At 41.7% G+C, this 13,417-nt stretch overlaps 2 protein-coding genes across 6 annotated transcripts in view; one reads left to right on the top strand and one right to left on the bottom strand.

Annotated features, from left to right (window-relative positions):
- Positions 1-7,497, top strand: part of IGF1R (insulin like growth factor 1 receptor) — a 257,041-nt gene extending 249,544 nt beyond the window's left edge. For both annotated transcript variants that reach the window (XM_014605993.3, XM_019477496.2), the window contains exon 21: positions 1-7,497. In XM_014605993.3, coding sequence (XP_014461479.1) covers positions 1-367 — 367 coding nt within the window. In that variant the 3' untranslated portion in view covers positions 368-7,497.
- The window catches only part of PGPEP1L (pyroglutamyl-peptidase I like), a 25,817-nt gene continuing 19,533 nt past the window's right edge, over positions 7,134-13,417 (bottom strand). For all 4 annotated transcript variants that reach the window (XM_019477498.2, XM_059714569.1, XM_059714568.1 and 1 more), the window contains 3 exons: positions 11,580-11,696; positions 10,672-10,901; positions 7,134-9,700 (listed from right to left, as the gene is read on the bottom strand). In XM_019477498.2, coding sequence (XP_019333043.1) covers positions 9,532-9,700; positions 10,672-10,901; positions 11,580-11,696 — 516 coding nt within the window. In that variant the 3' untranslated portion in view covers positions 7,134-9,531. The remainder of the gene's footprint in view (positions 9,701-10,671; positions 10,902-11,579; positions 11,697-13,417) is intronic.

Raw genomic sequence — 13,417 nt, forward strand, 5'->3', positions numbered from 1 at the left:
GTTTGAGTTGATGCGCATGTGCTGGCAGTACAACCCCAAAATGAGGCCCTCCTTCCTGGAAATCATCGGTAGCATTAAAGACGAGCTGGACCCAGCCTTCAAAGAGGTCTCCTTCTTCTACAGTGAAGAGAACAAGCCCCCTGACACGGAGGAGCTTGACCTGGAGACTGAAAACATGGAGAGCATTCCTTTAGACCCCTCCTCCACCCTCCAACCCACTGACAAGCACTCAGGACACAAAGCTGAGAATGGCCCAGGCGTGGTGGTCCTGCGGGCCACCTTCGAGGAGAGACAGCCGTACGCACACATGAACGGGGGACGCAAGAATGAAAGGGCCTTGCCTTTGCCCCAGTCTTCGGCCTGCTGATCCTTAGTACAAGAGTCTCTCGCCCACACACCCACCCACACGCACGCAATTGAGGGAAGAAAGAAAGAAAATTACAATATATTCAAAAGCCTACTGTACCTCAGTGGATCTTCAGAACTGCCATAGCTGCACACAGGAGAATCCTCTTTTCAGTCGACATGTTCTAGTTTTTTCTTTTTTTCAATATGCAAGCAGATGTTTGTTTCGGTAATGGACTCCGCTCATGGGGCGCACAGTTGGCCTTTTAAAACGCTAATGTTAACACTTCATAGCAACAGAAAATCTTGAGATCCAATGTCTCTCTTTCTCTCTCTCTTTCTTTCTCTCTCTCTCCCTCCTCATCCACCCTCTTCTTTCTGTCTCTCTCTGTCTCTCTCTGCTTCATAATGGGAAACATATCTGCGTGCAAGTTCAACCTTACAACACAGGCTAGGTGCCTCCCCGGTAGCCCTCACAAACACCTGCCTAACACTGTAGGTCTTTATAAAAACCGAATTTAAAAGAAAAAAAAAAAAGACTGGATTTTTAATGTTGCTCTTTAACCTTTTTAGGAACATGTAAAAGAATTAAAAAGGGCCATCATTCATCCAAGGTTGTTACCATTTTCAACGCTGCCAAATTTTGCCAAAAAACTGAACTTTTATTTGTTTTTTGTAGGCATGGAAAGGAGCACAGTAACCAGCTGCTCTATTTAAAGGAAATACTGACCAATACACTCCATTCAATCATACACTGGTATTTAAAAAAAAAAAAAAAATCAAATTTGTCTAGATCTTTTTTTTTTTTTTTAAACTGGACAAAAAACAAATTTTTTTTCTCATGATGGAGAAGACGGGGTGGGGTTTAGAATCAGCCCTCCCCGCCACCCCAACACCCACCCTTACGAATTCTGGACAAAACTGGCAGTGGTGAGCCAAACATGCATTTCGTGCAAAAAGTCAATCGCACGCCAAAAATCAATACAGTAAACAGACGAACCGGAAGGGATCTCCGTCGTGGCAGCCTGCCTTCCTTCGCAGGCTTGCAGGAAAGCGCACGTAGAAACACACAAATTGGAGATGACAGAAAGCAGTAAGCGGATTCAAGCATCCGGCGCTTTGTTGCCCTTTTCTCTCTGTTATTAAGACTTCTCGAAGGGTCTTGCAGTTCTATGTTAGACCATGGATCATTTGCATACACATTGTCTTTTGTGTCACTTTTATAACTTTTTTACGGTTCAGATACTCATCTATATGTCTGTACAGAAAGAAGCTGCTATTTTTTTTGTTCTTTATCTTTGTGGATTTAATCTATGAAAACCTTCAGGTCTGCCCTCCTTCCCTTCCCCCCCCTCCCCCCTTTCCGACAAATTTCTTATGCTTTGTACTATAGTGTGTAACTTTTACTTCCTCCTTCCCAGTAACGGATACCTTTCATATGATTTGCCATGAACTGTTTAATGCCTTTTTATAAACACATTTCCTCCTTTTTTTTCCCATTAGTTGTTTTCCAACATCTTGGCTGTGTGGGTTACAGGGCTCTTGAGGGATCGGAGGAGAAGGGGGACACATGACTGGTAGCACTCCCGCGATACTGTGTCGTGGTGGTTCTTTTTAATTCCCCAGCCTCCTTCCTTCCCGCTAACCTCCACCCAAACAGCACTCGAGTCTGTTACAGTGCAAGGCATGATACAAACTCAGGTCAGAAAAAAAAAAGGTTAAATATTTAGTACATTCTTGTTCAGTGTTCATAATGATCATTGTACAAGAGTCTCACCCCCTCCTTCCCTTGCCTTTTGTTTTGGTTGTGACACACACACAGATACACGCACGCACACTCGCACATTTTTTTAATTGTTGGGTACAACAGTAGACACCAGGCTTTTGGGTCACTATTTTCTAAAACCGAATATTAAAACCCTTCCATCCCATGAACAACAGCTAAATTGGTTGCTGCTGATGGTGCCAGGGTTTTCTGAGACTCTGGCCATTTAAAATGCTTTGACCCAGCAGCCCCCTAGCCACTCGCCTTCCCAATAAGCAAACGTTCAGGGGCCGCGTTCTGGGCTATACCTTGCTTGAGCTCTCCAAATGCAATGACATGAAGTTCAGATCATGTGGGGGGAGGGCCAGCGTGTTCTCCAGTGGCCGGGGGCTGCCAAATTTGCTAGCAAATGGAGAAATGTTGGCAGCTACTGAGGTTTGTATGAGTACAAGCTCATTGCTCAGACCAAACTCCACAATGAGAGAGAGATTTGCTTGCTCGATCAGTTCCAGAAGCCTTGGTGAATTGTGGGACAGTGATGGAGGGGGCCATGATGATGTCTAGAACCAAGGAGCCATGCCCGTTACTCATCTTAACTTAGTTATAGCATGTAAACCCTTGTTTAGCACTGATTCAACCAAATGATGGCAGTAGAGATTGTCCTGGGATGGAAATGTTTAAATTTTTTGAGTAAGAACAAGAATTAAAATATACTGATTGCTAGTTGTGACCGGAGGTTTAAAAAAAAATGTTTGTAGTGCATTTTGCTTGTGTAGTTTTAGGTCCCGCTATCTTCTCTTGCTTCTGTCCCATAGTTATTTTTCCCTTTAAAAAAAAATGAAAAAGACAAAAAAAAGTTTAATTAAGAAGGTATTCTATGTAGGATTTTTTATTTATTTTGTGATATCAGTTTAAATCACTGTAGAGATGCCCCATAATTAAATTTAAATACTGAGATAAGGGTTTTTGAGTATGACAGGGGGACAGTTTTTGATTTTTTTCAAACATTTATCTACCTCACTCTTATTTTTTTATATGTGTATATATATAAAAAAAATACATCTCACATTTCTCAGCAGCCAATAAACGCCGTTAATACTGGTAACCTCTTACTCCACAAACCACACACTCTAGGTTTTGGAGAGGAGCAGTCACTACTTATTGCAGAAGGTCACTTCAGAAGATTTTTTTTTTTCCTCCCCTCAAATTATTGCCCATCGCTCCTGCCCCCACCTGTTTTTGCTAGTATTTTCTCCACTTGAAGACGTATTGATTTGTAGGGGTGGGAGACACCCGAGAGGAGTCTGACTTCTGACGCCCATTCTTTGAGGAATCTCAGAAGCGACTGAATGCATTGTCACTGCAATCAGAGTTCATCAAAGTGTAATACATCAAGCTGAGCAGAGCCATCACTGGCTGTGACGTGAGCTCTGAATGATCAGCTTCGTTACAGAAAGTAGCTGTTTACAATATTCGAAGGTCCACGCTGGCTAGACCGAGGTAAACGGCCTTTCTGTTAATCCTGTTGAGTGGGCTAAGTCATTGCTGCCAATTTTTCTCAGATGCCACAAGCACCAGAAGGGACATCAGAGTGATTCATTGCCTAAAAATAAATTGGAGCCTTCTTCCTTGATCAATCCAACCATGAAAAATCCCTTGGGCTACCTGATAGTAACACTAGACTGAGTTTACAACTTTGGATCTTTTACGTTTGCTGCTGCTTTTTGGTGAGAACACTGATTTCTCAAAACGTAGGCAAAATCCAAAATTTGACTGTGCCAGTATAAATGCAGTCCCTCTCCACGCACGTCGGCCCCGTGGGTGCTGATGGACCAGCCATCAAACCGTAACTTCCCTCCGACCGTGTGCGACTGGTTTACAAGCAGCCTGCCATCAACTTGATGTATAATGTTTCTCTTTTTCTGAGTCTGGCAGCTGTTCATGCAGGTGTTGGTTGTGGTATCTGACTAATGTGGTGCTTGGCTACTTTGAGATGTGCATGGCCTCTTGAGTATACAGTGCTGCGGTTAAGTACTGCAGAGTTTGTCTTTGGAGGGAGCATTTCCCTGTAACCCCAGAAAACCACCAGAATTTCAGATTCTCTGGGTTTTCTTTTGTTTTTGGATTTTCTTAACTTCCCTGTGACCTTCTGGTCTAGTGACCGCTCCCCTCTCTTGCACATACTGATTTCCACAACTGGAGATCCTCAGATCTTTCAGCTGGCTATGAGGGTTTTGTTAAAACTGTCCAAGTTATTGGTTTTTAATTGTACGTAGGTGGTTAAAAAATTAGGAAAAAACAGTAACAAAGTAGTGCCCATCATAAATAAACATTTCAAAAGCACTTAAATGAAAGGCAGTCACGTGACTAAAAGTATGCATGTGTGATGACAAAGTCAGCTCTCTTGGACCAAACCACCTTATCTTATACCATTGTGTTCACATTTCTAGGCTAATTCCATTTTTGGTTCCCACCGCTCTTTTCTTGTTGTTTTGTGTGTGTGCATTCTGAATAGCTTTATCCACAATGTTCTTCATGTAGAGACCTCCCTTTGACAGTAAATCACATTGTCTATGCATGTGAACACCTGAAAATTTAATGTTGGCTTGATATAGAAATAAAATGGTTTTGCAATGCTGTCTTTTCCTGAGAGACCACTGGCTAGCCTGGTATGGAGAATTTATTTAGAACTTCAGCTGTGCTTGAATGCATTTTTGTTAGTAACCCAATTTGTGTTTAGAATTGAAAACAACCCCCCCAAACAAGCATTCTGACAAAGGGTACCAAGATATTGTAATACAACACGATAACCAGTTGGCATCACAAAGGGAGCAAGAAGCTTTGATTTCAAGTACTTTGGCCATTCTTCTCACCTGACTTTGTCATTGTTAAACCTTTCCAGTGGTACAGAAGGTGGTTTGGTTGCAAAGGAAGGTGACTTGTGTAAATACAGAATTGTCACACGCTTGGTACTAGATATGACATTCTTCTGTTGGGATGATAAACTATACATAGAAACCAAGTCCGATGGAAAACTTGAGGCCAGCCTGTGTTTCCACCAAGCCTCTTTCTCGGTGTGACGCCTCTGTTCGGTAAAGCTGGTTTTAAGTGATGTACGACTCTAGATTCATTCGCACTGATGCTCCTGTTGGTGTTTTAAAAAAACAAGTAGCCCAGTTTGCCCAGGATGACTGGTCACCAGATGGAACTGCTGTTGGGTCCTCTGGGAACTGCTGAGGGTTGTTTTAATGCAATCCAAGTCTAAATGAACAGTACGCCTATTGGTGGTGTAACTTCATTCATATATATGATGTATTTTTTTTTTAAACCCCTTTTCATTCCATTAGTAAAAGTAATGTTTTTTTTTTTCTGTTACTGTTTTATTTTGTTTGTCATAGATGTATTTAATCACTGGGCTAAGCAACAGCAGGGGAAGGTGCGAGAGATCCACTCCTTATTAACCAGTGATAAAAGCCAGATATCACAACTCAGCTCCAAGTAGTTGGTGCAGATCAGAGTTATAAAGGAAGGACAATACGTAGGTTAAACACTAGCGACCAGAGGTGCTGAAGATACAGAACTGTCACTAGACCAGAAGGCTTCAGCTGGTGCCTAAGCTCAGAAAACGGGTTGTTCTGAGACGAGGCACTTTTACATTACTCTGTGTGGATTTAAGAGCACAACCAGGTCACTGAGAATTTTAAGGGATAATGGCAAGAGATGCTGAAAAACGAGGGTGGAAACTGCTATGTACGAAGACACAGGGCTCGGGTTCCCTGAGCTTGGGATGTGGGATGACATCAATGCTCAGGCATAACGGCTCCTAATCATTTGGTACTTGTAAATAAACCTCTTGGCTTCCATCTGCGGTGGTCGGTTCATTATCCGGAGGTTTACAGATGTTGTCATTGGTTGGTATGAGTTGCAGTGTCTCAACTTTCCATCAGTCTGTTTTGCAAGTACCACGTGACTATCACTAGTTTGTGTGTGCGCGCGCATGTGTGCATCTTTTTTTGTATGTGTTACGTTGATTAGCAACCATTAGCATTTTCAATAGGGCTTTTAAGTCCAGTAGATTACGGGTAGTCAGTTGACAAAGATCTGGTTTACAAGAACTAATTAAATGTTTCATTGCATTTTGTAAGTACATAGAATAATTTTATAAAATGTTTGTAGTTTATAAATGCCTAAAATATAATTTAAAGGCACTTTTCTGTGTGTGGGTGTGTCTGTCTGATCAGTTTTTTGACAGTACCAGTTTACTAGTTAGCTTTACAATATGCCAAAAAAGATTGTTAAGTTTTTCAACTCACGGTTCATCCCTTTTTTCTCAAGCTTTGTGTCCCAGTGTATAGGAAATGAATAAAGAGGTTGGGGAAGTGTTCTGTATCTTCAGTATCCTGGTCTTCCAGAACCCTCTGGTTTGGGTGGGATCATCTTAACTGGTCATTTCACTTTACTGTACAGTGCAGTTAACTTGATGGATTGCAAGAACCTCATTGGTTATGGAAACAGAATAGGTATTGCTGCTAAGCAGTCTTGGTTGTTGGTCAGGGCTTATTTTATGGTTGCCAGGTGGGTTAAAGAATGTGACTGCGTAAAAAGCATCACGAAAGGCAGTTTTCATAATTATCATTGAATTTTTAAAAAGTATGTTTACAGATTTCTTATAATTTAAAATGATGGTTTTTTGTATGCAACCTACACAGCGCATATAGATACCTAACACCATTTAAAAGTCTTTTGAAACAAACAAGGAAGGTCCCTATTTATTTTTATTTAAGAATACTGAAGATCCCATTTTCCTTCTGAATTAGATTGAACGTTACACCTTCCACCCCACCTTCTGAAGGGTTAATGATGGTTTAGATGCATTTTAAGAATCAACCTTCTGTTTTCTAAACCAGTGAGGTTTGAGAGGAAAGGATTGGCCAGAGTTTGTCTACCTCTGGGACAAAAACAAAACTAGAAAGCGCAATGGAACTGATGCAGTTGCAAATACAACATTTTCCAAGTTTTCTTGTTTAAAAAAAAAAAACAAAAAAAAATTTTTTTTTAAAAAAGAGAAAAAAAAATTAAAACAGTAATAACATGGCCAATTTATTACATAAAAAGACTTGCTGTGTGTAAATTATTCCTAAAGAAATTCCTGTGTTTATATAAAATGAATCAGTAGATGATAAAATTTCAAAACGTTTTTGTATATTCTGTTGTAAGAATTTATTCCTGTTATTGCGATATACTCTGGATTCTTTACATTATGAAAAAAGAAACTTTGTCTATTTTGAATGGCTGAAGCTAAGGCTCCTTTAGTTTCTCTTACTCTGCTTTTTTCTAGTAGTTACAGTACTACATGATTTAAGTTAAATAAAAGAATTCTGTATGCATTTGTCTGTCTTCTGACTTTGTTTGTTATCCCAAACTCACCCAAAGAAACTATAGTCCCAGAAAATTAAAATTTCTGCCTGTACAGGTTTTCTGCCATACAAGCTGAATTCCATTTAATTTCTGTTTAAAGACATTCCAGTTAAAGTAAGTACTCCTTTTGCGCAAGGCTAGTCGGCTTTTTTTACGGCTTCCTTTTATTTAACGTATGTGGTCTTCCCTGCTGCAGTTCCAGCTTCTGGACCTTGTTCTTGGCTGCTGAGGTCCCGACGGACAGTGGGATCCTTGGCTGGTGGTTTGAAGAAGGTACAGTGCCAATCTGATGGATGCTGAGCTCAGAGCCGTCTTCAGGTGCTGGCAGTGTGTTCACCCACACCTACTCATGAATCGCCTGCTTACATCTGGAGAAGGTGGTTGCAGGGCAGTGGCTGGGATCTTGATGCCTTTTCACGCCTCTAGACCCATGTTAGCAGGTTTCAGCCATGGTGTGGCGTAGAGGGTGCACTTGAGGCATGATCATGTCCTGGCATTGTATGAAGTTCAGATTTCCAAGGGGAAGTGGACACGGTTCCTAATTAGAGCGGATGGTATGTTGGCCTGAAAGAAGCTGTGGAAACATTGTATTTTCTGCTACCAGGGCATACAATATAGGGGCTGTTTTTATTCCCAGTTGTTTTTAGATGAGCAAATGGCAGCCCCAACACACTTATTTTTCTCCTTTACATATGGCTGCATCTCTTCCGTAGACCTTGTTGCCACTTACTGCCTTGAGATTGGATTGCAGAACGCTGTAGCATAGAAGAGGGACACCTTACTCCTTTGTGAAACTGCAGCTAGAGTAGAATTTGGCACCTTGCCTACCTTTACAATTCGGTTGTAGGCCACAACAGCACGTGACGCTGCACTCCATCAACTGCCTTTCCTGGGGCAATTCCGGTTGTTGGTTTTGGACTGATTATGCTGACAAATTACTTGGGACCGTCCTACCCGAGAGAGAACCTCTGCCCTGTCATGCTATATCCACCAGGAGGTTGGGGTAAGTGGCCTTGCGCAGGTTGAATCCAGATTAATCATTACATTCATTTCAAAAATCTGCTGTAATCCTAATTTGTCACCAGCAACTTCACAGTCTACTGTAGATGCAAATAAACAGCATCACTTCTGCAGTGATGCTGTCCTCCCTCCTTGGATAAAACTGCAGCCTTTTCCTCAAAAGCACATAGGGTGACTTGGCCTTTTCAAGGTATTTCTTCTGCAAGTGCATTCCTAAAGTAAAGAACAGACCCAAATGCAATAAGCCTTTTAAGTGCAGAACAAGGGGAGAATAGCGATGGCACTTTGAATGTGGTTAGTAGCTTATTTCACAGTATTTTTCTAAAGTTCCTCAATCCTAAGTGTGCTTTTGGGGAGAGGATTGCAGTTGGCTTGATAACATTCACAAGTGATTTTAAATATCCATATAATGCATGTGACTATCGCTCACAAAAAGCAGGTTTTTTACATGTCCATCTCATATGGCTAACTTTGTCTACTAGCCTGCAGCTGGAAGGGCAAGAGGGAGCATATTGTGACCAGACAAATTGTATATAATCTTAAATGTGTGCATCAGTGGAGTTCCTTAAGGAAGCTATGCAAGCTGCATGATGCCTGCTTGCCTAGTTTTCAAATACTGAGAACAAGCATTCAAGAAAGCTTTTTAAAGCAATTTGTTTCTTACCTTTTCATTATGATATAAAAAATATCTTGGGGAAATGGCAGTTTAGCCATCAGTGCTGCTTTCCTGGTACTGTTAGCTCTAAACTAAATTTAATTTATGGCCACTAGCTAAATAAAGCACCAATCATTTACATTCCTCTAACAAATTATATATTTTTTTCTTTTTTTGTAATTGTGTCTGGAATATCACTAAAGATGATTTTTTACAACTTTTTATATCCTCCAAAATGGTGTGTATTTTTTTTACTAAACTCTTCAGGGTTGTCTCAGGTGAGGTATTGCTGTGCAGAACTTGAGTGTCTTCTTGTAAATCCTCCTCCTTATTCTCTGTTTCTCCCACACTGCTTTAACATCTCTAAAATAATTAATTGTAATACTCTTCCTAGAAAATCTGCTGTTACCGACTTGGATAATGGAGGCACGTGGATAAAAGCTGCTCTTCTATTGCCATAATACAGAGAGGTGTAATAGGTATAATCACAGATGTACCTACAACATTAAAAATAGCTACATTAAGGAAAAGTAAACATTGCATTCAATCTAATTTAAGAATTCAAACTAGGTCTGGTTTATGAAATAATTCTAGGTTTGGATTGTTTGCCTTGCATCAGGAACTTAATGGTCATTAAAAAAAGAGAGAGAGAGAGAAACAAACTATCTGGGGTATTGGCTTGATTTGAAGAACAGTCACCCAAAATAAAAGCTCCTATACACACGGTCTGCCAATCCACAAACTGAACTGGTTCAGAAGACCAACCTGCTGCTATTACACCCACAAAACAGAAGCACTTTTTAAAAGCCTTTTTTTGTACTTGCTGTAAGTATTCCTGCTGGATAAGCTCTTCCCCCTTTACTTATCCCATCTCCTCTGCCATGGAGACCAACATCCTCAAATTAAGAAATACTGATTTTGACCTTCAAGAATGCTGGACCTTTTTTTAAAGGTAAATGAATCTCATTTAAATGTGTGTGTTTGTAAAATGTATGCAATACCTAATGTATAATACATAATGTAGGATATGTAATACTATATGCACATATATACTACAGAATTGCTACAAGCACTTTTGTAAAAGTTCTAATTTAATTTGTCTGCTTGGTCCTCTGCTGGGTACTCTTCTCCCTCAATTTGGACACTGAAAGAGGATTTCTAGTCTACTTTCTAGTTCTGTTCCTGTACAAAGAGTGCCATGAAGTTTTGAGTCTGTTACAGGATGCTTTGAGTGAAGATTAGTTTTTATTGGAAGTCACAGATTCATGGAAAAAAAATTCCTACTGGCCTTTTCATGAAAGTTTTCTTCTACAACATTTAGATTTTACTTTAGATTTGATGCTAGCATCCTGTTAATTCCTTGTAAAGTCGGTCTTTTGTGCTAGTTGAAGGAGGAAGTCTGTCCTTTGGGTCTTGAAGGTGAAATGAGTTCTCATGCTTGTGCGACCTCTTAACCTACCTTACTTACCTTCCTGCATCTCGGGAGAAGATGATGTCAATCCCTTCCACAGCTACAGTTTTCCAGAGAGTTTTCATATCAATTGTAGAGTCAAGTCGCTCCGGGCCATCTAACAGACAACAGCCATCTTGTGGGCAATACCCACAAACATCCTTTTCTTTGTAGCCTTTGTTCTTCCCACACTGTTCAAGGATGATGATTGCTTTGGAGGAGGAAGCAAGCCCAATGTGAACAGTAAGCTGTTCCCCGCCGTCAGAGTAAACGAGAAGAAATTAAAATGAGAACTGTTTTTTGTATAAAACACTTTGTTCGGAGTGTCATGCAGCACGTAAAGTGTTAGTGCAAAGACAGGGAATCTCCTGCCTATAGGAAACTTAGGTCACCTTTTGTGACAGCAAAACTGGATTCTCATTATTCTGTATTGCCTAGTCAGCTGAGGACTCTGGATTTTGCTTTTGTGCATGCAAACAAAAGTATCTTCTGCAGCTGATAGAAGATCTCTCTGCTGTTGTGCTTGCATTACCCAAAAGCTCAACTGTTTTGCTCATTAGCAGGCATCTCAAACTGCACCAATTCACAATATACATCTTTAACCTACAGTTAATTCTGCAATCATTGTGCACCAATTTGACCGTTCAAATTCTGGTATCTTTGGTGGCTCATGGAAGCTATACTGATGAAAGGACTTCCACAATGCTCTCAAATATATGATTTCCTTGTTGTCAGAACAATTACTGCCTCACTTGCTATCCCTTCAAGTCACTGAAAAATCCTTTTTCATGCGGTGAAAAGAAGGGTGTTCAGGAGGAAGCTACTTTTTGCTTTTTATAGCTTAAAGAATAGGGTTTTTTTCACTCGGCACGCTTGCCCTACTCTTCACTTTTAAGAGAGAAAACCATTGAACTCTAGTTACTCACTAGTGGTTGGAGAGTCGTCCAAATTTTCCACACCAACTCCTTTGTTTTTTGGTAGGACACTGGCAGTTGCACAATTTGAAGATCTATGTCACTACCAAGGCCCATCTTGGACAGCTCCTGTATACAGAAACAAAATGGTACAGGTAAAAGCTTCAGGTGTGTTCAAGATGTTATGGAAATTAGACTTTGGCCCAATTCAGAAAGCACACTACAAGGGGCATGAAACATCCTAACCTAGTGGTATCCAAGCGTTGGTCGGTAGAGAGATGTCTGGTCACGTAGAATCATAGAAAATGAGAGTTGGAAGGACCTCAGGAGATCATCTAGTCCAACCCCCTGCTCAAAGGCCCAATGTTGTGGGAGACCATATCAAAAGCCTTGATGCTCCCTCATCCCCAGAGCCAGTCATCTCATCATTGAAGGTAATCAGGTTGGTTAGGCATGATTTGCCCTTGGTGAATCCATGCTGACTGCTCCTAATCACCTCCTTCTCCTCCAGGTGCTTAGAAATGGATTCCTTGAGGATCTGCTCCATGCTTTCTTCCAAGGACTGAGGTGAGGCTGATTGGTCTGTAGTTCCCTTGATTCTCCTTTTTCCCTTTCTTAAATATGGGCACTATGTTTGCCCTTTTCTAGTCATCTGGGACCTCTCCTGATCTCCGTGAGTTTCAAAGTCTGCAACCACATCAGCCAGCTCCCCCAGCCCTTGGGTGCAATCCATCTGGACCCATGGACTTGTACACATCTAGCTTTTCTAAACAGTCCCTAACCTGTTCTTTCACCACTGTTGGCTGCTCCCCTCCTCCCCAACCAAACTGTGCTGCCTGGTGCAGTGGTCTGGGAGCTGCCCTTGCCTGTGAGGGCTGAGGTGAAAAAGGCATTGAGCACTTCAGCCTTTTCTGCATCCTCTGTCACTAGGTAGCCTCCCCCGTTCAGTAAGGGAATCCTTGTTACCGATATACTTGGGGAACAAGAACAGTTTCTACTTCACATCCGTTGCTAGCTGCAACTCCAATTGCACTTTGGTCTTCCTGACTTCATCCCTGCGTGCCCAAGCAGTGCTCTTATACTCTTCCCTAGTTGTTTGTCCAAGTTTCCACTTCTTATAAACTTCCTTTTTGTAATTTAGTTTACTGGAGAGTTCCCTCCTAAGCCAAGCTGGTCTTCTGCCATACTTGCTAGTCTTCCTGTGCATTGGGATGGTTTATTCCTGCACTCTCAGTAAGACTTCTTTAAAGTCCACCTAGCTCTCCTGGACTCCACTCCCCCTCAGACTGGCTTCCCAAAGGATCCTGCCCATGAGCTCCCTGAGCGAGTTGAGATCTGTTTTTCTGAAGTCCAGGGTCCTTACTCTGCTGATCTCCATCCTTCCTTTCCTCAGGATCCTGAACTCAGTCATCTCACGGTTGCTGCTGCCCAAGTTGCCTTCTACTAGTACATTCCCCACCGATTCTCCCCATGCACGGTATAGCTGTACAGGTTTCCCTCGCTTTATGCTGTACATATGTTCCTGGAAAACGATGCATAACTCAAATTTGCATAAAGGAAACCAACTTTACAATGTAACAAACAGGGATACGTTCCGAGACCTCGACTGTACTGCATCCAGACCCATTTCTACCACTTTTACAGGACAATTTTGGTACTTGCCAACAGCAGACAGTACATACAAGCACAACCGCAGCTCCAGAAGCACGGGCACCAGCTGCCCTCAGCAGTGGCCCTAGGCACTGCTGCTGGGGGCCTTCATGACTCAGCTCCACGCTGATGGGGCCGGGCCGCAGGGGCCAGTGCTGCACCACCACCCGGCTCAGCCTCTGCCTATCAATCTTCTTCCT

The sequence above is a fragment of the Alligator mississippiensis genome, chromosome 11 (genome assembly GCF_030867095.1).
Source record: "Alligator mississippiensis isolate rAllMis1 chromosome 11, rAllMis1, whole genome shotgun sequence".
NCBI classification, from domain to species: domain Eukaryota; kingdom Metazoa; phylum Chordata; order Crocodylia; family Alligatoridae; genus Alligator; species Alligator mississippiensis.